Source organism: Patagioenas fasciata, chromosome 1 (assembly GCF_037038585.1).
Source record: "Patagioenas fasciata isolate bPatFas1 chromosome 1, bPatFas1.hap1, whole genome shotgun sequence".
NCBI classification, from domain to species: Eukaryota; Metazoa; Chordata; class Aves; order Columbiformes; family Columbidae; genus Patagioenas; species Patagioenas fasciata.
The window spans coordinates 129,688,154-129,712,120 of record NC_092520.1 but is presented as its reverse complement, the minus strand read 5'-3'; the positions used below and the strand labels follow the sequence as shown (position 1 = coordinate 129,712,120).

The following is a 23,967-nucleotide window of genomic DNA, read 5'->3' as shown; positions in this document are numbered from 1 at the left end:
GGAAGCAGTATTTTTAGCTCCTTTTTCTTCTTGTATCCTCCTATACATCAAGACACATTTCTCCCTGGCCACTGTAGGTAAGAAAGCACATCCAAAATTGTGGCCCATGAAAGACAGCATCATGGTTAGAGCATGTAATATGCAGATATGAGGCTCACCAAGCTATAAATGTGGTATACAATATCAATTTTAAAGCTGTTTTTATTTCAGTTACTTGTCCGAAAGAACATCTGACATGTTAGTGTAAAGTCTACACTTCTAGGAAAAATACATATACCTTTAAAAATTCAGTTAGTATAATTAATTACCTTATGAACACAGCCTGGTAGCAAGTTTCTGAAATGTTCAGATCAAGTGCCTCAGTACTACACAAAGCCACCATCTGGCTTGTTTTCCAGGCTTTACTGTTGCAGTTAGGTATTGCTTACCCTGGGTTTTAGACTGTGATGTAGCTAGATTAACTTAACTATACTTGTGAAAACAGACTAGTAGGATGAATGACTCTCAGTGTAATTTCTCCAAATAGCCAGACTCTTTTTTTTTGAGCAAATGAAGGTGTTTCCTTTTATTTAGTCACCACTCTGTGTTGTTGTGTAAGAGGAAACTCAGTGACCAAGGGTGTTTTTTTGGCAGGTATGTACATCCAACAAGGACACAATTATTATATCCCAGGGGCAGTAGCTAGCTCAACGTCAGAGTCCACTACTTCTTCCCCTTTTGTGTTTCCAATGGACTGTACCCCAGCTGTCACACACATTATATTTTCTGTCATGGAGGAAGGTTAATGAACATCACAGTCAAGGAAATGGGTCTAACACTTCACTTAACTCTCCCTGAACTCAGTACCTTCTGCACAGGCATTTTCTTTTTCTGCCCTTAAGAGCCAGTCACTGTTTGTCACACTTAAATCTTTTTACACTGACGGAAGGGAAGCTCTCTCTCCCCCTTCTTTTTAGTCTTGCTGCTTTTCATGTTCACATTTGTGAAATTCAAAAAGCCTCATCTGTAAGTATCAGATCTATTATAGGAAATAGCACTCAGGCTGCCAGTTCATTTTAACCAGAGAGGTGAGCTGGTACCTTTTGGAGAACTGCTTGACTATGATGTAGTTTTTATTAGAAATGGAACAGGACCCCAGTGAAGTCTCTTCTTTCTGACAGCAGCTTCCAAGAAAAGATCATCCACCAGCATAAAGCTTCCATTTATACTCAGGCAAGTATGCTGAAAATTTCAAAGTGATAATAAATGTATCATCTCACTAGTAACTGAACGTAACTAGGAAATAAAGCTGAATCTATGTAGACTTCAGTGATACAGGGCAACTCAGGCCATGAAGTTTTTTTACTGTGACAGGTTATAGTTGCCCTGTGTCTAAGGCCTTTGTAAGTTTCAGAGATCACAGACAGACCCAGTCTGTAATAGTTGTACTGCAGAGGTATTCACCCTGCTATTTACTTAAGCGGCTTGCTCACATTGCATTTCAGCAGAATTGCCTGGTTTTGTGGCTGGTTTTGGAAGCTTGTCGTGGCTGGCATCTGCATCATAAAATCAAGCTGTTATTTGGAGGGGGTCTTGTCTCTTACTGACTTGGAAACAAATGCTGAAAGATTCCACTGCTGTCCAAAGCTGCACAAAGGTGCCAAAGCAACCTGGGATTAATCAACCTTGGTCGGTTAAAGCAGCTTCTTGACTCTTGAAATGACACTGTATCAGAAAATAAAGCTCTTTATAAAAGGTGACCCTTACTGATTACCCTCCCCTCTTTCTCTTTCTTGGAACTCCCCGTAATTGACATTTACTAATGGTGACTGGTAGTAACAGACTGAAAATTCTGGGGCAGAGGTGAGAGTGGGCAACATGATGAAAAGTACTCTTGGTCCAAGAAGGCTTGCAAGTGCTCATCAGGTGCCTGTGTATTCCTCACCTAATCTGCATTATGTTTGTGGTATGCTGGACCAAGGACTCTCCTGGTGAGTTCTCTGGACAAATGATTAGTGATATAACTGGAAAGTGGATAGCTTTTGTGAGGCTGCTGGAGCTCATAACTCTGCAGGGCTGCTTAGTACTGAATGAAATGACATATTTTCTGCAGAATAATCACTGTTTCTAACCTAAAACTTTCCCAGACTGCTCTGAAACAGAACTCAAGAATCTGCCTAGTGATACAGTTTAGGTTTATGATCAAAACAATGCTAAGGGCTCATGCATCCCAGGTCTGCCTGCTCCCAAAGTGATTCCTTAGCAATTGCTGTATGTAGTCCAGGTCTTCTGTTTCTGAAGAGCTGATATAATGCCTTTTCTATAGCTAGACAATGAACAGCTGGCTTCTGTGAGCCACAGGGATGGTTAACTCTTTCCCAATAGAATCCGTGTCTGTTAATGAGAAAGAGCTGATTCAGCTGAACACTGTTGTCAGGTTGCAGTCTGGGCAGATGTGGTAGCATACCTGACCTGACACTCATGACTAATATACCTGCTTAGGTAGTGAGGAGGCACGAGGAAGCCTCTTCTATGAAGCACAGTACAGAGGATGAGGAGGTAGATGCTTAGCATGTATCTGCACTATGTGCTTTGTCTTGCTGCGGTCTGGCCACAGTCCTTCTAGGCAAGGTTGATTTATCAATGAGGACCAGACAGCACAGATATTACAGAGCTCTAAAAGCATAATGGGAGGCATTTTGTCATAGAATTGTAGAATGATTTGGGTTGGAAGGGACCTTAAAGAAATATTACCAAAGTCATGAGTTTCTAAATAGAGTGCTTTGTAGCTCTTCCCATTCTGTGAGGCTCTAGCATGCTCCCTCACTTGCTTGAAGTAGATTTGTGCCAAGAGGAAGGAGGCATGCATGAACAAAGGGCAAGAGAATGGGTGTGCATTCTGGGAACAGGCAGAAGCTTATCTGTGTCTCCTACGAGCTCTACCATGTGTGATCTGCATTACCATGGGACAACAGTTCAACCTGCTCTGCAGTGAAATGAGACTGTTCATTTGTCAAGGAGATGGGGGAAATATTCATGTATGAATGTGCAAAGAATGGCAGAGAGAGCTTTTAGGGGCTGGTTTGTCTGTAGTCTTTCATGAATCTTCCATCTGATATCAGGTCAGTTAAGTTTTGTGTTCTCCCAATCCTGTAGTTCTGTGGCAATTTCCATATATGTGGCAAAGAGCAGCCTGGGATTGAGTGTAGAAGTCAGCATGACTGAGACTGTAAGACGCACATGATATAATGGGGAAGGCACAATGCTGGCAACCAAAAGTTTGTGATATCTGTCTTGGCTTTGACTTTCCTGAAGTATTCAGCAATATATGCCTCACTTGGTGCTGTAAGGAGTCATAAGTGTTTGCAGTCACATGGGACTGTTAATTAACTAGACATAATTCTTCATGAATAAGACTTTAAAGAAGAAAAAGTATAATAACCAAATCAGGAGCTGTTGAAATAGGTATCTGTGCATATTTTCTGTGTAGATGCTGCTTGAGCACTGCTCTTTTTTTCCTGGATGAGGCCACACAAGGTGATTGCTTATCCTTCTAAAAACACTGATGTTACTTAAATATAAATGATACACACATGTATGTGTCTTACATGATTCTTGGTGAACTCTGTAAAACAATATAGGTGGAGATCTCCAGTGGTCTTGCAGTTCTTGAGAAGTAGCCATTCTAGGAACATGGTGTATCTAAATGTTCAGAATGATGACATTTTCTATACTGATGTACTGCAGATGCAGTTTAGACCACAGGAAGAGCTCCAAGACAAATCAGATTTGAAGTTTCCAGGATGTTCTCTCTGAGGTTGCCTTGAGTGCAATTAACACAGAAGCTACAACTGGTCTGTTTGCAGCATCCCAGTATTTCTCACAGGAGGTGTTTTCTCCTTTCTCTTTATAATATCTCACAAGCAGCATGTTTTCAAAAACAAAATATTGGAAATACAGGATGTAGCTCTCTGTGATGATAAACCCATGTAATAATCATAAACAGATTTAGCTAAGAAATTAGGAAAGTGAGATATTTTCCTTGACCCTACTGGTGCTGCACTGAGTCCCTAATGGTCATGCTTAAGGTGTTCAAAGCATTTAAGCTCATCAGGAATGAGCATAAGGGTAGAGAAGCTATGAGAAGTCTGTTGCTTCTTCTGAGTGGCTCATGGCACTGAGTGCCATAGTGGATGGAAGAGAAGGAATCACAGGAAAAATACAAATGATAGCAGGAGGAAAATGAGCCTCCCAAGCAGGAAACTCTGTGATTGGAGGTTTTCAGGTGTTGGTGCAAGACCTTGAAGAACTAGGCCATCAAGAAGGGATATGGTTAGGAACTATAGGTAGGTTCAAGTCATATTTTCTAGATGACAGTTACTCCATTGTTTTCAGTTTCTTTGCTAAGTCCTGCTCCTCATTTTTTTTTTTTTCTGAATATAACTCATTGATGTCCTTGATGACCCATTTTTTCAGACCTCTACCACATATGAGACGTGCTGTTACCTCAGCACCTCTGGCCTGCCATTAAGGACCTCATCCTGTTCCCTTTCAAGTGCAAAGGGGTGAAGAAACAAAATGGTCAAAGTACTGGGCATTATTCAGTAAGATCATGTAGAGGTGACTTGGGTGCAGGGCATCTAGTCTCTCCCTTTGCTAGATGACACCACCTGTGAATATTGTAGTTGTAGTGTTCATGTCATCATATTTCCTTAAGGAGTTGTCTAGGAACCTAATGTAAGCTCCACACAAAATAGACACCTCTTGATTAGGTTGTTTTTTTGGATTCAGGGCACTTGGATGTGTCAGTTATCTTGGCAACTGCCTTTAAATCCAGGCTCTTCTCAGGGATGCATGTCCTGGTGCTCCTGCTTCTCCCACAAACTCCTCCTTCTGGAAGCTGCTTAACTGAGAAGAGACATCTAGCCCTGGAACATTGTTGCCTGTGACACCAGAAGAAATGGAGAGAGGAAACCTACAAAGGCTGTAGCACATGTTTACACGCCTTTAGAAGCTTTTGTCACATCAATTATTGCTCTGCTAATAAAGTCCATGTGGCTTTTCTGAACAAATTCATTAATTATGCATCTCTTGACTGGAATACTTCTAAGTTAAAGCTGCTAATAACAGATAAGTGTCTAGGTAATTAAATACAAATTAAAGAAGACAAATTCAAAAAGCAGCCTTTGGCAGAGGTCTGCAGAGCACTGGGAAGACCACCATTGTATTGGATGACTCTCCTGCCTTCTGACTACTGCCTAAAACACCACATCTTTGGCTGTGTGTCTAAGAAAAGTCTAGCGGATTGTCACACTGTTGAAGGAGTGGGTATGCCAATTTCGAGCCCACAGTAATTATCTGTTGTTTTTTCTAGTGCCAAGGTCAGGCGTTGAAAGCGACTGTTAACACTGGGTGTCTACCCAATCTCATCTCCAGGAGCTGTTTAAACCAGCTGGGGTAAGTCTTTGCAGAGCACAAACGGAGGGGTGGCTAAAAAGAAAGCTTATAGCAAAAACCTAGTCACTCTCATTCCCAGCCCCAGTGATAATTACTAGCAGCTTTGCATGTGCACAGGGCTATTTAGAAGATGATGTAGAGGGTGGGCTACAGGGCAAACCCTCAGAAGCACTGACAGAGATGTGTGCAGACTAGGAGGCAGAGCTATGTCATTCTGTCTGTGTGTACTGCAGGGCAAACCTGCCCACCTGATGTTTAGCCTCAGCAGTGAGGAACCCAAATTAACAGTGCCTTATGGTTTTGCTTGTGGAATCTGCCTCCAGACATGTTGTATGAAATAGATTCCTCCTTTTGTGGGTGTGTTCCCAATGAGACCAAGAAGTACTGCCATCAGTTAGAAGTCCTGTTTTCCCTCCTCTTGAGGCAATAACACCTCTTGTGTCCCACAGGCTGGAAGAAGTGTCTGCCATGGACAGTGGAGACCTCTCTCTTCCCATCCCCAGCGTTGTTGGCCGAGTAGAACATATGGAGTTACAATTTGGCCAGGAGACAGTGCTGTGTTCAGCACTGGTTGTAGGTGAGAGTGCCAGTCCCTCCTCTTCCCCAATTTTTCTGTGTCCCTCTTGCCCTGCCAAGGGCATTTAAAAGGATCTTTGTGAAAAGCGTGATGTGGTGGGAGGTTGGTGACGTGGTCACCTACACTGCTGACCAAGGTCATTATGCTCTGTGAACACCCTCAGCCAAAAGCACAGGCTATAGGAAGAGTACAGAGAAGACAGAAGATGTTGAAAGTGGGGAGAAATTAGGTGCTTTTTTGTCTTAACAAAGGATGTGAAAAATTCTCTTTTCCTTCTATAATAGACCTTTCTTAAAATTATCCAGACTGCTTGATTAGTCCTCTGGTGCCCCATGTTCTCCTATTGAGTGGGCACTTATGTCTTGGGCTGGATGAAAGTCATCAGAGAAACCGACAGAGGACACAGCTTATTCCCCAGAGTGTTTCTCTCTGTATTCATCTACCTCTGCTGCAGGGAGAATCCTGGAAGAACCTGGTAGCCCCAGAGTACTGAGTGTCCCTTGATGTCTTGAGGCAGGACCCTTTGAAAGAAGGAGCCATAAGAGAAAAGGTCAAGTCAAAATGCACTAGAGCGTATCCAGAAAACAGCAGAAAAGCTGCATGTTATGCATTTACATCAAGCTGTGCATATGCTGAAAACAATTTAGTCATCCTTTATTCCCCTGTTCTTTCTCCCTAAAGCTAATAGCTTTACCCTCTTGCCTTTATCTGTCTCTTCATCTTCCAAGGCCTCCCTTGCTCTCCCTTTTCATGTTCATTCTTCCCACTTTCTTAGTAATCTAGAAAGAACTTCCTCCTCTTCCACACTCTAGCTCATTCTTCTTCCCTGGTTTCCCCTCCACTTGTTCTTGCCCATCATGGAGAGTCTGTATTAGTACTAGCAGAGGTGAATTTACCCCACTAGCATCTATCTGTTTTGCTGGAATGTGGAAATGGCTGTCTGGAAGGAGCAGAATTGCCTTACAGTGCTCTTGCTTATGTGGTCATAAATTATAAAATACAGGCACTGATTACAGGGCAAGCAAGCATCCAGGAGACATTGGAAGTGTTGATGATGTTACTGGTGGCTGCAGAATCCTGCAGGCTTCAGGACCTGGGAATTCCTCCTTCCCTGCTACTGGAGTCCAGATGGATGACTCTAAGACCCAGAAGGTCGCTCTTGCTCAGTCCAATGCATGTTCCAAGTGGCAAGGCTGAACATACATTCCAGAGAGGCACATACAGAGCAGACACAAACAAGGCCAGCCACACAGATTACCACACATAGACAGTGTCTTTATCAGCACTCACATAAACACATAGCCCAGTCCTGGTCCTCTTCTCTGGTTGACCAGAATAGAAGCTCATACTTAGTCTCTAGATTCACAAGCACACAGAGTCTTCAAATAACAGCACAGCTTCTAGATCTGTCTTATATCCATGTCTGGACCGTGGGCCTCTTACCTATCCACTGGCCCAGACTTTCAGTCTTTCCAGATGCAGGTTTCCTCCTACTCCCTGGCTAGACCAGACTGAAGTTTACTAGCTAATTACGTATAAAAACCCACAAGCATATAGGATTAAATTCACTGAGGAAATAAAAATACACCCAAGTTTTTATAATTAGTGGCATTTAGACCTCTCAAACGTATGCTCTGTCCTCTTCAGTTGCTGGCTTATTAACCTAAGTCCCCTGTGACCCTGGTCAGAGCTAGTACCCAGAGGTCTCTTGCATGCTGACCTCTTCAGTTGCTGGCACGTAGACCTACAAGCTTTGTGACCCATAGTCCGTTTACTGGAATTTAGACCTTGCAGCACATGTTGCAGTCCCTCCAGTTGCTGGCAGCCAGGTGTACAAGCCCTACAGCCCGTGGTCCCTTCCCCAGTTACTGGTGCCCAGACTTCTCTTGCACACTGGCCTCTCTGCTTGCTGGCACTTGTGAGCTATGTCCTCTCCTCCAGTTGCTGACACAGACCTATGAGCCCTATGGCCTGTGGTCCCTTCAGTTACTGGCACCTCTTTTGCATGCCAGTCCCTCTGGTTGCTGACATCTAGAGCTATTTGCCGCTTAAGCTGTGGCATCTCCTGCACTTGTGGACACTTAAGGCTTGCAGCAGTCACATGTAGGATAGAAAGGTTACACAGTAAAAAAAAACCAAACAAACAAAACCACAACACCTTAATAAAATTATTTATTAATATTGTGGTCATCAGGCACAGGGTTTGACCACAAAAGTGAACAGAACAATAGCCTGATTGCATTTGACTGGCCCCTTTCCCCCCCTCCTCTCCATTTTTCCATCCTTGTTGTTCCCTAATCCACCCTGCTGCTTGCCTTCTTCTACCTTTGGCCTTTCCCCTACACAGCCCATAGTAAATTTTATGTGATCCCACAAGCCCGTTCTCATATCTCATGGTAAGTTTCAAAAAATCCTACAAACACTCTCAAATATCTCATTATAATCATGGTCCCTTTCTCTCATCAGCTGCAAAGTTCTTTTTGACCCTCTTCAGGGCTGTGCCTAAGTAGCTCCTTCAATGACTCATCAGTCAGTGGCAGAAGAGTGCTGGTCTTTGTTATTGTCACTGTTACCATCTGTTTGTTAATGTTTGTGCGTTTAATCCACCACTTTCCTTGTTATTTGTTTTTTAATTTATACTGAATAGACCATAATCATATAACTTTATGAAACAGACCCTCTTGTATTCCACATCCTCTTACAGGAGATACAGACTTCAGAGGGGCAGTTTATATAGTCTTTAGCCTGATGAGTCTCTTCTCTCTTCCCAGATGATGAAATGCTGGAGTTTTGCATTGGTCTCCAGACTCTGTTGTCTCTCAAGGTAAGGAACAGCTTCTTGCTTATTGCAGGGCTCCTCTGAACAATTTCTCCAAGGTTTGCTTGCTGTAAGCATCAGAAATACTTGCATCCACATATTCCAGGGTGCCACTTGCAATGCTTGTTGCACAGCTGCCTGGCTGGCTGCAGTATGCTCTGAGTCATTGATTCCTTTTCAGTCCTTCTTATAGGTTTTAAGAAAGGAATCACCCAATAGGATACTATCACATCTCCCATTCTTTGTATTCCTGACCATACAAGTTGCAAACAGGAAGAGGAAACAAGAAAAGGCAAGACACACTGTGTCATAAGTTATATCTGTGTCATCTTTTGAAGGCACATGTGAACAAGCTCTGCCATTGCTTTGAGCCAAATGAAGCTGCATGATCACATTTAGTGTCCAACACTAGCTGAAAATGGGTGGAAAGAGTCCTCTCCTTTCATCAGCTCAGTTCAGAGTTAGTGTTCTGCTGAGCCTGATTCCTAGGTGACTCAGAATATGGCTGTGGCAAGCTTGCTCCTGCCTCTCAAGTACTTGTAGCCACATGTCAGACTCATAAAGCAGGGAAAGCATTGTGCTGACTGGCTGAGTGGTGTGAAGACATCAGCTCAGAGGGAGTCTTAGGAAGAAGGGAAGGGAATGGCCCTGTGAAGGGTTTGGAGAGGAATACATTGAATGGAATAGGAGCAAGGCGGCACCATGGGGGACAGGGAGGGGAGCAGTAATGCCTCTACAAATCCAAAGGGGTGTTGTTTGATAGTTATGCAGGTTTTCCTCGATCAGAAACACCGTGATATTTGCTGTCTGAAATGTCCTGCAAGTAACTGGCTCTCCCCTTCTTTAGTGTTGCATCGACTTGGAGGAAGGAGTCCTGAGGTTTAAAGCACTGAGTCAAGAGCTGCCTTTTCTACATGCCTCTGAAGAGCCTGGTCAGTGACTGACTGCATTCCCCATGTCTGGGGCTGAGGAGACTTGCAGCTATGAGAGAGAGATGACGGTGAGGCTCACACGCCCCTAACCTTGCTGAGTTCTAGGCTGAGGCATTCACTGGGAAGCAACGAAAGGGTGCTGGAAGCTGTTGTTGGTGGGAGTGCCTCACCTTGAGAGGTATCCCTCCTTTCAGTGGACCCTCTTGCTTGTCCTCATGTGCCACATGGGCATTTTGTTCTTGTTTTTCCTGTCTGTCCCAAGTCACTCCAACTTCTGCTTCTGTATTAAATTTGCCCTACCCTTATTCTTACAATACCCTCTGTTCATGAGGCAAGAAAGTCTCTGTAAGCAACCTCCAGTTGTTCTGTGGACAGGAGGGCATTGCTTTCTCCAAAAGCCTCCAAATATTTATGTGAATGTTTCCCTCCTCTTTGCCTCCATGTGACCGGACCCCACTCCCTTCTCTTTCTGGGAAGGTCTCTGTGGCCACTCCCCTCACCTGTGTTCTGGGAAGCTGGATTTTGTTACTTTTTGCTGGCTCGGAGCAGAACAGAAGTATTTCATTGGAAAAACATTGCAGCAAGAACACTCTTACAGTTTTTAATTTTAAGAAACCTTTGCAGAAATGCAGGGGATAGTTGCCTAGAGTACAGTGGACACACAGAGGGTCTTGGGCTTTGTCACTACATCCTTGGCCACTAAGCTATATTATATGAATGGCAATGCTTATAATCTCTCGGTGTTATACATCATAGTAACTAGACTTGCACACCCCGTTTTTCTGACCAGGCCTCTGTTCTCTGCGCTCCATCTTCTAGAGCTCCATTCCTGTCACCTCTGCTGCATCATCAGAGATTCTGCCACTCAGTTTAAATATTGTGAAGAATTACAGCATCCAGAGTCTTCTGCTCTGTCAGCTCCTTTCTTTCAACTTGAAATCTAGTCATTGGACACAGATACATCATCAGCCTCAAGTCCTGGCATCTCAGAGGCCATCGACTTCGCTAGTCCTGCATGAAACAAGAACTAGACTTCCTTGCAGTCTCAGCTCAGGTCAGAAGACTGTGAACTCATCTGGGATGACCAGGGTGTTTATTAAGTCACTAAATTGTTGGGTTTTTTAATTTTTTTATTCCATAGCAGTATGATAGTCTATTCTTTACTAGCTCTAGGAAAGGTACACCAGATCTGGGCTTGTTCCATGCCTCATGACTACTGATTCGCCATCCAAACTCTGCACCAGGGTCCCTTTGTCCACCCTTAGAATGTCATGAAGTCCCCATATTGCCTATCTTCCTGGATTAAACACTGCTGACTCTCTTCCTTATCAAACCACTCATTCTTTCTGTTGTGCTTCTCAAATAACTTACGTATCTATTTTTGCTTTTTACTGTTAGTTCTTTCCTAAATCAGATGCTGTATGCTGTAGTTTATCACATAGTAAGGACAGCAGAGTATCACTGTTAGTGGGTGTGACTGGCATCTTCTCCTCCTACATCAAGCTAGTGATTTTTATTGTTAGTCATCATACCTTGCAGCATCTGATCTGTTCCATGGCTTCCTTGCCATTCTGTGTGTGCATCTGATTATTTCTGGTTGCATGAACTGCTTTCCATGAATCTCCTGAATGATATCAACAGTTCTCTCATTTATGTCAGGACCTATGTCTACTCGATGAGCCTGTCTTCCAAAGCACCAGTAATTCCTCCTGGACTTTTATCACTTGCATGTCTGCTTGGCTTCTCAAACCCCAGGGTCTTTAATGACTGTTTAGACTTCTACTAAACCATAATGTGTGTCAGCTGGAATCTACATAGTACCTAGGTCAACTCTGCTGAAAAAAATTTGTTTGCAATAGATGAAATACATGTTCCTGTGTGCAGCAACATGCCTAGTTTCTAACTCTCGTTGTCCTCTAAAAAAGGTATGTGAAACAATAGCAAATAATCTGCTAAAGCTGACTGATACCACGTCCATTACATCTCTTATTAGCCATTATTAGCCATTAACTTTTATGATCTATTAAAAAGAAGACAAACCCTAAACATTAAAGCTAACTCTAGCCCTAACTGAAACCCTAAACCCTAACCCTGATTCTAAATCTAACCCCTAACGCTAACCCTAACCTTAAATCCTAACCGTTAAATCTAACCTAAAAACTAAAACTAAATGCTAACCCTAACCCTGACCCATAATCCTAAATACAAGCCCCTAACCATAAACCCAAACTCTAAACATAACCCCCTAAATCTAACCCTCTAACCTTCTTACTCTAACCACCTAACCCTAACTCAATTCCAAAACATAAACCTAATCCTAAACATGCTAACTATAAACCCTAACCCGCAAACCTAACCCTAATCCTAACCCTAAAGTCTAACCACTAAATCTATCCATAAACTCAACCCTAACACCAACCACTAAAGCTGACCCTAACTCTAAACCTTATGACAAACCCTAACCCTTGAATGTTGACCATAAACCTAACCACCTAAATCTAACCTACTAACCCCCAAACTCTAACCTCATAACCACAACCTTAAATCTCAAATCCTAAATTTTAACAATCACTCTAACTCCTAACACTAAACCATAATGGTAACCTTATCCCTAATCTTAACCCTAAACCAAACCTCTAAACCTACCACTAATCTTAGCCCTAAATGCTAGCACTAACCCTAACTCTAACCGCAAACCCTAAAGATAACCCTTAACCCTAACATTAAACCTAATAATCTGACCCTAACACTAGACCCCTAATCCCAACCCAAACCTTTAAATCTATCCCTAGCCTTTAATGTAACCCCTAATGCTGCCCTAAACTAAACCTAATCCTAACATAAAACCTAACAAGACCTAACGTGAAACTTTAATGCTGACCCAAACCCCTACCCTGACCATAACCACTAATTCTAATCCTTGGCCCATAACCCTAAACATTAAACCTAACTCCCTGAATCTAACTACCTAACTCTATTCCACTTATTCTAACTCCCTAAAACTAATTTCAAAACCCAACCCTAATCCTAAATCTAACACTATCTCTAACCCTAACCCCCTAAATCTAACCCTAATCATAACCTTAACCCCTAAACCTAAACTGCTAACTCTAATCCCTAATCTCTAAATCTGACCATATTCCTAACCTACTAATCCTAACCCCTAATGTTATTCCTAACCCTAATGCTATCCCTAACCTCTAACCCTAGCCCTAACTCCAAACCTTATAATTTAACCTAATCCCTAACCCGAACCCCTGATCCTTAACTCTACACCAAAGACTAACCCTAGACCCAAGTGTAAACCCCCTCACCTAACCCTAACACTATTTGATAGCTTTTGCCAGTGCCCACAAAGGGTCCTGCTTTCCCTCCTGAACGCCTGAAAGCTTTATCCAGGTTTTGTGGAAGCTGGCCTGAGGCCTTCCAGCACATCCCTGCAGTTTTGCCAGGCTTTGCTGATGCCCAGGCAGTCTCTGCTGCCTTTCAGAGTGTCTGACAGCTTTTGCCAGGCTTTGCCGATACCCACAAGTGGCTGCCAAGGGAAGGCGAGGGCCACCAACAGCTTTCAGTCCTGGCTACTTCTGTGCGGGAGCCCTAGGTGGTGGGTGTGCATTTTGGAGCTGGGCTCTGGTGAGGATTAGGTGGTAGAGCAACCATAGAGATCTGGTGTTGGTGAGGCTGTGAAGAGTCTGCCAATGGAAAGGGATGGCCACCAACAGCTTTCGGTCCTGGCCACTTCTGTCTGGGAGCCAGGGTGTCCATTCTGGAGCTGTGCTCTGGCTAGGGTGAAGGTGTTGGTGAGTGGGAGTCTTCCCAGAATGTTAGGGATTGGAAGGGACCTTGAAAGATCATCCAGTTGAATCTCCCTGCCAGAGCAGGAACACCTAGATGAGGTTATACAGGAAGGAGTCCAGGAAGGTTTTGAATGTCTCCAGAGAAGGAGACTCCGCAACCTCCCTGGGCAGCCTGTTCCAGGCTCTGTCACCCTCATTGTGAAGAAGTTTCTTCTCATATTTAAGTGGAACCTCTTGTGTTCCAGTTTGTACCCATTGCCCCTTGTCCTATTGTTGGTTGTCACTGAGAAGAGCCTGGCTCCATCCTTGTGACACTCACCCTTTACATATTTATAAACATTAATGAGGTCATCCCTCAGTCTCCTCCAAGCTGAAGAGACCCAGCTCCCTCAGCCTTTCCTCATAAGGGAGATGCTCCACTCCCTTAATCATCTTTGTTGCCCTGCACTGGACTCTATCCAGCAGTTCCTTGTACTTCTTGAAGTGAGGGCCCCAGAACTGGACAGAATATTCCAGATGCAATCTCACCAGGGCAGAGTAGACGGGCAGGAGAACCTCTCTCGACCTGCTAACCACTCTAATACACCCCAGGATGCCATTTGCCTTCTTGGCCACAAGGGCACAGAGCTGGCTCATGGTCATCCTGCTGTCCACGAGGATCCTCAGGTCCCTTTCCCCTATACAGCTCTCTAACAGGTCATTCCCCAACTCACACTGGAACGTGGGGTTGTTCCTACCCAGATGCAAGACTCTACACTTTCTCTTGTTATATTTCATTAAATTTTCCCCCGCCCAACTCTCCAGCCTGTCCAGGTCTCGCTGGATGGCAGCACAGCCTTCTGGCCTGTCAGCCACTCCTCCCAGCTTGGTGCCATCAGCAAACTTTCTGACAGTCACTCTGTTCCCTCATCCAAGTCATTGAATAGTACTGGTCCCAGTACCGACCCTTGAGGCACTCCCCTAGATATGGGCCTACAACTAGACTCTGCCCCATTGACCACGACTCTGGCTTCTTTCCTTCAGCCACCTCACTACCCGATCATCCAGGCCATGCTTCCTCAGTTTAGCTGCAAGGATGCTGTGGCAGATGGTGTCAAATGCTTTACTAATATCAAGATAGACCATATCCACTGCTTTGCCATAATCTATCCGCCTGGTTATGTCCTCATAAAAGGCTATGAGGTTGGTCAAGCATGACTTCCCCTTGGTGAAGCCATGCTGACTGCCCCTAATGACCCTCTTATCCTTGAAATGCTCCACTGCAGGAGCTGCAGCTCTAGTTACAGGAAAGCAGTGAGCTTGGGCAAGAAGAGTAATAGGTGAGACTGATGGTTGACACTAGTAAATGTCTTGGGGCACTGAAAGACAAGAATTACACGGGTCAGGGGGGAGGCACTTAAAGGGGTACTTTAAACTGGGCAAACATTTAATTTTATTTTTAAACTAGCCAGATACATGAACTTTAGCAATTGCATGTTATTTTAAAATAGTACCTGTAAAAACATATTCTATAACCAGCAGTCAGGGTCCCACTCATGAATTCAAAAATGTCCAGTAAGAGAAAGACTGATGCAGAAGGAAGGAAATTTAATGATGGGAAAGCGAATACGTTTGTGTTTCAAGGAGAAAAAACAGTACGTCTTTTGTGTTATGAGACAGTGTTTGTGATTAGGGAGCACAATGCACATAACCGAGTGGCAAACACAAGGCCTGTGGGTCTAATCTTAAAATTACATTCAGCCCTTCGTGTTGCGGTTGAGACGGACAAGTGACATAGACCAAGTTCTTCTGAGATGTAAATAGATCTACCATTTATTGCTACAAGTGCACTTTATATAGTCTTTATCAGTTCACACGTCTTTTTACTATTGGCTACAAGTTCCATCAGTAACATCTCATTGGCTGATTTTGCTATCATCAATGTTACTCTTCAACTCCCTTCTTTCTCACGAATACACCTTAATATCTTCAGACACTCCTTTACTCCCATCCTTCTGACGGGTACATCCCTTCTTTCTCACGGGAACACCTTAATACCTTCAAGGCTGATCTCTGTTCCCATACCCTCTGTCAGGGAATCCAGGGACCCGCCATAGTTTCCCACAATTCCCCCTTTTAGTATTTGTGCTAAAAAAATTGCCTTCCTTGTCTGCTGCAGGGCCCTTCGCAGCAGAGAAATCATGCATCACAACATTAGTAACACAATCACAACAATCATCAAAACAATCAGTCCCGTTTTCACTACTGGTAACAACCATCCTAGAAATCCCCAACCACTAAACAATTTATTTAACCAATCCCATCCATCATCAGCTTGCAACTTCTGTAATCCCTCTTTCAGAAATTGTATACTTTTATTCAGAATGATCAGACAAGTTCATAGAGCACATACCATCAAAATCTTCACACCCATGTCCTTGAGCTAACAACAAAAACTCTATTGCGGCTCTGTTCTGTAGTGTAGCATGTCTTACAGAATCTACATCTAAGAAAAGTCCACTTAAAGCCTTAAAAGTTCTGTTAGATTGCTTAGCTAGCCAGCATCCTAATTTTTCTAAAGTATTTAAAGGTTTAGCTGTGCCAACTCCAGGTACAAGAGATCCTACAACCCTTAACCCTGATTCCCAAAGATCTACATTATCATTACATTTTGACTCACATACATGCAAAAAGCATTCTTCCTGTCTTGCTCTTCTGTAATCTATTATCATAGATACATTGGGTGTTAAGAGAGTCAATCGTCCCAAACTACACGGTCCTTCAACAGCATTAGAAGGAATTCCTAGCCAGGCTCTATCTCTGCAGATCAAGAATACACCATACGGGAGTTTTCAGGGTCATTGTCCCACATTGTTAACGGCACCTCTTGGGTTCTTCTGCGAGGCATTACACCGCCGAGTTTCATTTCTATAGTGACCAAGGGTAGCACTAACATTTTGCAGTTTTATCCATTCATGCTCTTGCATATTGTTCTGACACCTTGCACAAACCAGTTGGATACAAGTGTCCATAGGCACAGATCCCAGCAATTCCAGTTCCTGCGGTTCAATATCTGCTTCTGGGAGGCAACTAATCCATGTTGATATTATTACAGTTTGTTGCAATGCCTTTGCACCAACCACTGTTTTGCGACAATTGTGTGATGCTGCTGTAGTCATCAAGGGGGATGCCAACCAAACGTGTGGAACAGGTTTACCGGAGATGTCATAGCTAGGCATACGGAGTCCTGGCCAGCCATAATTGCTAAAGTAATCCACATGTTAGTCTTTTCTGTGCAGGCATCCAAAATGCAGCAGCTGCAGCACTCATCATTAGGAAGGCAACACGGGTTTCACATTTCATGCAGGCAACCATTGCGGCACTTGATCTGTACAGACACAAGCATAGCCTCTCCCCCAGGTTAATAACTTGTGTGGACCCATCCATTGTCTCTTGGGCAAATCCCGTATCAACACTTTTACCCCTGGACCCACTCTCTCCTGAGCCACTAAAGAGGAAAAATGACATAGAATAGGTGGTGTCTGGGCATCATCAGAAACCTGCAAAAAATTTAAAACATCCATGGCTTTAGCCAAGCGTGCATCAGGTGGCTCACCCAACATTCCCCTTTTTTTTTTTTTCTTTTGGAGAAAACGCTTGAGTGTTCCATGGGCATGCTCCACAATGCCTTGACCTGTAGTAGAATGGGGAATACCTGTCACATGAGATACCACCTAAAGCTGTAGAAATGAAGCAACTTTCTGGGACACATATGCTGAACCATTATCTGTTTTTACCTGCTGTGGAACACGCAAAAAAGAGAACACATGCTGCCAATGGCGTATTACATCTCGTGGAGTCTCTCCAGTATAAGCAGTGGCAATGAAGGTGTCTATAGAGAAATGAACATTCTTTAACTGTCCAAATTCAGGTATATGTGTAACATCAGTCTGCCAAATTTGCAGAGCTCAAAGGTGATGAGGATTGGTGCCATAATAAGTAGGAATATGCTGACCTTGACAATCAGGGATGCAGCAACAATGGTATGTGCCTCAGAATTTGGGATGCCAAATTGTTGTCTCAAAGTATGGTAGCCTTGATAATAGAAATTATGTGAGGCTATCGCCTGTTGCTTAACATCAGGAACAGGTCCCAAAGCCACCACTGAAAATAGAGAATCTGCTTTTGCATTCCCCTCTCCTATGAAGCCTGGCAATGTGGTATGACTTTTAACACGCACAACATAATATTAATAATGATGCTTCTGAATTTCGAGCCATAACAGTTTTAAAATACCAAATAGCTTTTCATTAGACACGTGTCCCAATACAGCTTTATCCAACTGTTGTACAAAAGCCTGGCCACATAAGCAGAGTCTCTTACAATATTCACAGGGCCAGGAAAGGCCTGAAACACTATGGTCATTGCTCTAAGTTTAACCACTGACGGTGACCCCTCCTGATATTCTATGTGATGCTGCCATTGTGGCCCATGCTTCCAAACAATGGCTGCCTTGCCTGTTCTTCCTGATCTGTCTGTAAACACTGTAGGTCCATTTACTGGGTTAGATTGATTCAATTGCTTCTGACAAAATTTCATGTGGCTCCCTAATTTAATCACTGGATGTGAGGGCAAATGGTAACTGATTTGACCCGTATAATTCATCATAGCTGCTTGTAGTGCAGAATTATTAGCCATGCACCATTCAAAATAATGACTCTGTACAGGAAGCACAATCATTTCTGAGTCTCTTGCCATTAATTCCATGCAACGTGATCTGATTTTAATAATCACCTGAGCGACCAGTTCAAAAAGGCCTGGGGTTGCCTTTTTAAATTTGGCTGGTAAAAAGACCACTCTAAAATACATAAAGGATCTCCTCACTTCTCACGCCATTGTGCGACCATGGCAAAATTTATGCATTGATCAGTTAAAACAATTGCTTGTATAGGTACTGTCAAATCAATTCTCCATACATGTTTGTTACTGATTACTTGTTCAATTTCTGCAATTACCTTCTGTGCTTCCGCTGTCAAAGTACGTGGGCAGAAATGTCAGTGTCTCCTCACAATAGGTCGAACAATGGTTGCAACTGAGAAGAGGGGATTTCTACATATAGTCTCACCCAATTAATCAGTCCTGCCAATTTTTGTACGTCATTCAGTGTCTTTACTTTCACTTGCAACTTTATGGGTTGTGGTGTCACCATCTGATCTAAAACTTTCATGCCCAAATAAAGCCATGGCTGTTGTCGTTGCACCTTCTCAGGTGCAACAACCAGTCCATACTGATTCAATGACTCACGTGCCTCATTTTACATATCATCTAATTCTTGTGGTGTTGCTGTGGCCAACAAGATGTCATCCATATAATGACAGCAATACCCTGATGGAAACAAAGCATGTACCAGACTCAGAGCTTTTGCCACATACCACTGACATATGGTAGGTGAATTTTTCATCCCTTGTGGCAGCACTTTCCAATGATTCCTTTTTGCTGGCTCTCCATTATTCACAGATGGAACAGTAAAAGCAAATTTTTCCATATCTTGTTCTGCTAAAGGAATAGTAAAGAAACAGTCTTTCAAACCTATTACAACAATTTCCCATTGCATTGGGATCATTGTTGGAGAAGGTAAACCTGGCTGCAGAGCTCCCATAGTTGCTATAACCTCATTTACTTTTCTTAAGTCATGCAATAATCTCAATTTTCCGCATTTCTTTTGACAACAAACACAGGAGTATTCCAAGGGCTATGTGAGACCTCTATGCATCCCACAGCTAGCTGTTCCATCACAAGAGACTGCAGGGCTGCAAGTTTTTTTTGAGCAAGGGGCCACTGATCGACCCATATTGATCTTTCAGTTAACCATCTCAGTGTTAAAGTGGGCCGACAAACACTCTGCATCACAGTGGCGCCTGCTAAAAATCCATAGTTATCTGTACCCCCCACTGCCCTAAGCAATCCCTTCCCCATAAGTTCAATGGGGCCGGGGTCACATAAGGTCTCACTGTAGCCCTTTGATTCTCAGGATTAGCAATCACTATCAGCTTGGCTGACATCAAACTGTTTGCAACTCCACCTAGTCCCATCACCCCCAAAGTATTTGAAACCAAGGGCCAAGAAGGAGGCCATTCTTGCTATGAAATTATGGTCACATCTGCTTCTGTATCAATCAGTCCAGCAAGCTTCACCTGGCTGGGAACAGAAGCATCCATTATGAGTGTACAAACCATTCGTGTCCGTTTTTCTGACACTGTTTGAGAACAAAAAACAAGTGGTTTTCCAGTTGAACCAAATCCACTGTCCCCACAACCAACCTGCTCAGTCCTAAGGAACAGAACTCAAAAAAAGCACAAATTGAGCTAAACGCATTCCTTTTTCTGTTGTCACAGGTGGGGTTGCCATTGAAACCATGGCACAAATTTGTCCTGTACAGTCCGCATCAATAACTCCTACGCATACCATTAATCCTTACAGAGTACTACATGATCGTCCTATTAACAAAGCACTGAGTTCCCTGTCAATTGGTCCCTAGGCATCCAGAGGTACTTTATGCACCTCTTGCGTTGTTGTAGTCACTGTGTGGGTGATGGATACATCCATCCCAGCTGATCTGCTGTTTTGTCCTGATAGCCTGTCACAGAGGGCTGTCTGTGTACTGACCCTAGAAATGGGCGGCCAGGGCTGCAAGGTGTTGTTAATTGAGGCATTTGTGTCTGCATGCACTCCTTCATGCTCTTCTTGGCGTTTCTCTGCTGAAGTGGCTGTCCATTAGAGTGAAACTTAGAGTGACACTGCTTAGCAAAATGTCCATGTTTTTTACATTTGAAGCAAATTAGTGAGTCTGTACCCCAAACATTGCCAGTTTTGCTTGCACCTTTTAAAACCTGTCTGCCTTTATGTGGACAGGCGAATCTTACATGTCCATTCTGACCACATCCGTAGCACATATATTCCTGCATTCTTGCTACTGCCATAGCTGTAGTGAGTGCAGTCATGTTGTGCTCCACTGAACCAAGCTTGGCACAAGCAGTAATCATTGCTTCTAAAGTTGGATCCCCTGGCAAAGTTTCAGTCACTTTCTGGCAGTCTTCATTAGCATTATCACGAGCTAGCTACTTTACCAACATTTCCCAAAGGTGTGCATCAAACACTTGACGTTCGACAGCAGCTTGTAATTTCTCAACAAAGGAAAGGAACGGCTCTTTAGGACCCTGCTTGATAGTGGTGTATCTTTGTTTCTGTTCCCTAACTCCGCTGTTCTAACTATAGCCTCAAGCCCTATGGCTTTCACTTGTTCAAGCACTAGAGGGGGCCATTGCACTTGATGTTGCGGATTACTGAAGTGTCCCAAGCCCAGCAACAGATCCACACCATTACCAGAACGGGGATCAGTCTCTGAACGCTGCAGATTCACCACTGCCTGTGCCTCAGCTCTTTGTTGCCAAATATTTAGAACCAGTGCATGTTGTACAGGTTGAAAAATAATCTGAGCCAAATGAGCAATATTATAGGGTACTCATAGCTTCCATGGATAATAGAACACATCAACTGCATAACCACAGGGGAATTAGGGCCGTATTGAGCAGTGGCTTTTTGCAAATCTTGAATCACCTTCCAGGAATAGGGAACATGCTCATGGGGCATTCCCACTGCAGAATTATGATATACTATGGGAAACGTCACAGGTCCAGGAGATTCAACAATTAACAGCTCGGCAATGGTAGAAGGAACTGATATATTTTCCGATAGATCCCAGTCCCCTATTTCCATAGCTTTAGCTTTCAGATTTTTCCAAAAACGCACAGGGTCCCGTGGTCTAACTGTAACTGAAGCCAAAGGTAAATCCCCAAGTTTTAGGAAAGTTCGGTTTATGCCCTGGATCTCCACCCCCACCCTCAGGAACTTTCTCTGTCACAGGGCAGGGAAGGAGTGGATCTGGGGGATTCGGATTCTTAGGAATTACATTCTTGGACTCACTCTGCCTCACCGTAGGATAATCCTCATCATCTGAATCTTTAAGCAAGGAGGGAATATGAAGACAAATGCTCACTTTTTTTTTCTGTGATTGATAGCAGCGGGGCAGAAGGTTGAACGCACTGCCCTGACCGATGCTTAAGGAGCCCCTCCTGAGACCATATATAACTCAACGCTGCTTTTTCATGTGAGTGCTTCTTTGTTTTCACCTGATCTGAAGGCAACACATACGAATGCTCCTTGTCTATTGCTTTTAACTTTTCAGGAGAGTGCTGCAGACCCCCATCCTTCTCCAAATCATCAGATAACACAGACTTAAGGGGGCTTGAAATAGTATGCAATCTTGCCTTTTCCTCCAAATCTAGCTCAGGAGAACCAGGAAGACCAACCCCGTCCGCTGCCTCTGCCTGATCCTGTTGCTCTTTTAACCCTTTCAAAGTCTCTAGCAACAAGCGCCACATTGTTAAGTAGCTCAGTTGCTGCTTTGGACCCTTGGATAGTGCTATCAAACACTTTATTTCCCAAGTCCATCCATTGTTACACACTAAATGCTGTCACTCTATTCACTTCCAAACCTTGCGTCTTGCCCCATGGTAACATCTTTTGTAAAGTCAATTCCAGAAGGCTAACACCCCACTTCTTCAGAAGCAACTTCCATGTAGATAATATAACACCCTCTTCTTTAGAGAGGTTCCCTCCCATGTTCCCGGTGGCTCACCTAACACTCCAGGTGCCGGTGTCTCTTCAGTGATCCAGATCTATGGCAGCAGGCCCCGCTGCTCTTTCAGCTACATCAGGCTCCATCCCCCCGGGTCAGCACCGGCTGTCACAGTTCTGCCGCTGTCCCCTTCTTCACGCAGGACCACATCGGCGTGTTTGAATCACGTTGGGGTCACCAGATGTCACAGTTGAGACAGACAAATGACATAGATCAAGTTCTTCTGAGATGTTAACAGATCTACCATTTATTGCTACAAGTGCACTTTACATGGTCTTTACCAGTTCACATGTCTTTTTAACTATTGGCTACATCAGTAACATCTCATTGGCTGATTTTGCTATCATCAATGTTACTCCTTCAACTCCCTTCATTCTCATGAATACACCTTAACATCACGGGTACATCCCTTCTTTCTCACAGGTACACCTTAATATCTTCAGATCTCTGTTCCCATACCCTCTGTCAGGGAATCCATGGACCCGCCGTAGTTTCCCACACCTCTGAAGGCAACTGTGAGGTTGATGTGGACCCAGTGACAATGAGTTTTGACAGCCCTGGTCTAATCCTACAATGTCAATACCTGGTTTCCTCATCATCAAATAGAACTCCTTATGGGTTTCCATCTCCCATAGTTCCTTGGCATTAAATGACATGTTGTTACTGACCTTAGCACATCTATTCTGAATTCTTGCCCAAACTGATGTTTTCTCCAAAGAGCACTGTTTTTGTGCTATTACATGGGAATCCCAGCTTCCACTCTGAAAGACAGAAATCTTGGCTTTAAAAGCTATTACAAAACAGGACTTAGAACATCTCAAAAAAGCAAACTCAATCCTATTTACAAACATGGTAATTTTTAAAAGTCTTCCTACGTTAAGTAATTTTTAAGTGGGTTGGCAAGACTGAAGACTGTGTCAATAGTAGTTTCTTTTGGAAAAATCTGTTACACAGATATACTTCCCTACCCCCAATTCCAGTAATTTCTATTCCTATTGAGAGACGAGGGGAAGGAAGAAGCCATCTAAAGGTCTTTTCCACTGGTGATCAAAAAATGCTAATACTTTCATATGGAAAGTAGAAATTTAGTACAAACTGCCACATCAGTGTAGGACATATGCACATCCTGTATGCATTCAACAGCATCTGCCTCACAGTGAGGCCCATCCCTTCAATATGGATAATGGAATGTTATTATTTAGGGATAATTTCTCTGAACCACCCTGGTGGTCAGCTCCTACTAGGGCTACTTTCCAGTAGAGTGGACACAATAGTTGTGAACCAGTCTGCAGGGAAATGTCTATCATAAAAAGTCTTTAGAACAGAGAAGCATTACAGTCTGCAGGTGCTATGTATGGCTGAACATGCCCAGGGATGGGGATTTGGACTTCTGAGGTCTCTTCCGGAGCCTATGCACAAGAGGTACAGTTATCCCAAGAACATGCACTCTGCTGAAGCCATAATCAGGACCATTTCCAGGAGGTTAGGGTCACTTGGTTTTGAATGGAATGGGAGCTCCAGCCATCTATACTCCCAGAGGAGTATAGATGGCTGCTAGTTCTGAAAGAAGGAGCATCTATACTCCCAGAGGAGTATAGATGCTCCTTCTTTCAGAACTAGCAGGTGAGTTACATAAATGAGGAGCACTGAGCCACCTACACACCTTTGCAGTCAGTCCTCCTTTCAAGAGACTCCACTGGCAAATACCAGGATATACCTTTAGAGTTATA

General features: G+C 43.5%; 2 protein-coding genes across 6 annotated transcripts in view; one reads left to right on the top strand and one right to left on the bottom strand.

The window, feature by feature from the left end:
• Positions 1–18,838, top strand: part of NRIP2 (nuclear receptor interacting protein 2) — a 25,073-nt gene extending 6,235 nt beyond the window's left edge. The window contains exons 3-7 of one of the 3 annotated variants that reach the window (XR_011741428.1): positions 5,354–5,436; positions 5,886–6,013; positions 8,785–8,837; positions 9,679–9,831; positions 10,583–18,838. Coding sequence is in view for 1 of the 3 variants with exons in the window: in XM_071814975.1 (XP_071671076.1) it covers positions 5,354–5,436; positions 5,886–6,013; positions 8,785–8,837; positions 9,679–9,771 (357 nt within the window). In the remaining 2 variants the exon portion in view is untranslated. Of the gene's footprint in view, positions 1–5,353; positions 5,437–5,885; positions 6,014–8,784; positions 8,838–9,678 lie in introns of all 3 variants that reach the window. The other 2 variants (XR_011741427.1, XM_071814975.1) reach the window with 2 other exon arrangements.
• Positions 14,969–23,967, bottom strand: part of ITFG2 (integrin alpha FG-GAP repeat containing 2) — a 25,946-nt gene continuing 16,947 nt past the window's right edge. For 2 of the 3 annotated variants that reach the window (XR_011741418.1, XR_011741419.1), the window contains exons 13-14: positions 22,906–22,998; positions 14,969–22,369 (exon numbers count right to left, since the gene is read on the bottom strand). The gene's annotated coding sequence lies outside the window, so the exon portion shown is untranslated. Of the gene's footprint in view, positions 22,370–22,905; positions 22,999–23,900; positions 23,955–23,967 lie in introns of all 3 variants that reach the window. The other variant, XR_011741417.1, reaches the window with a different exon arrangement.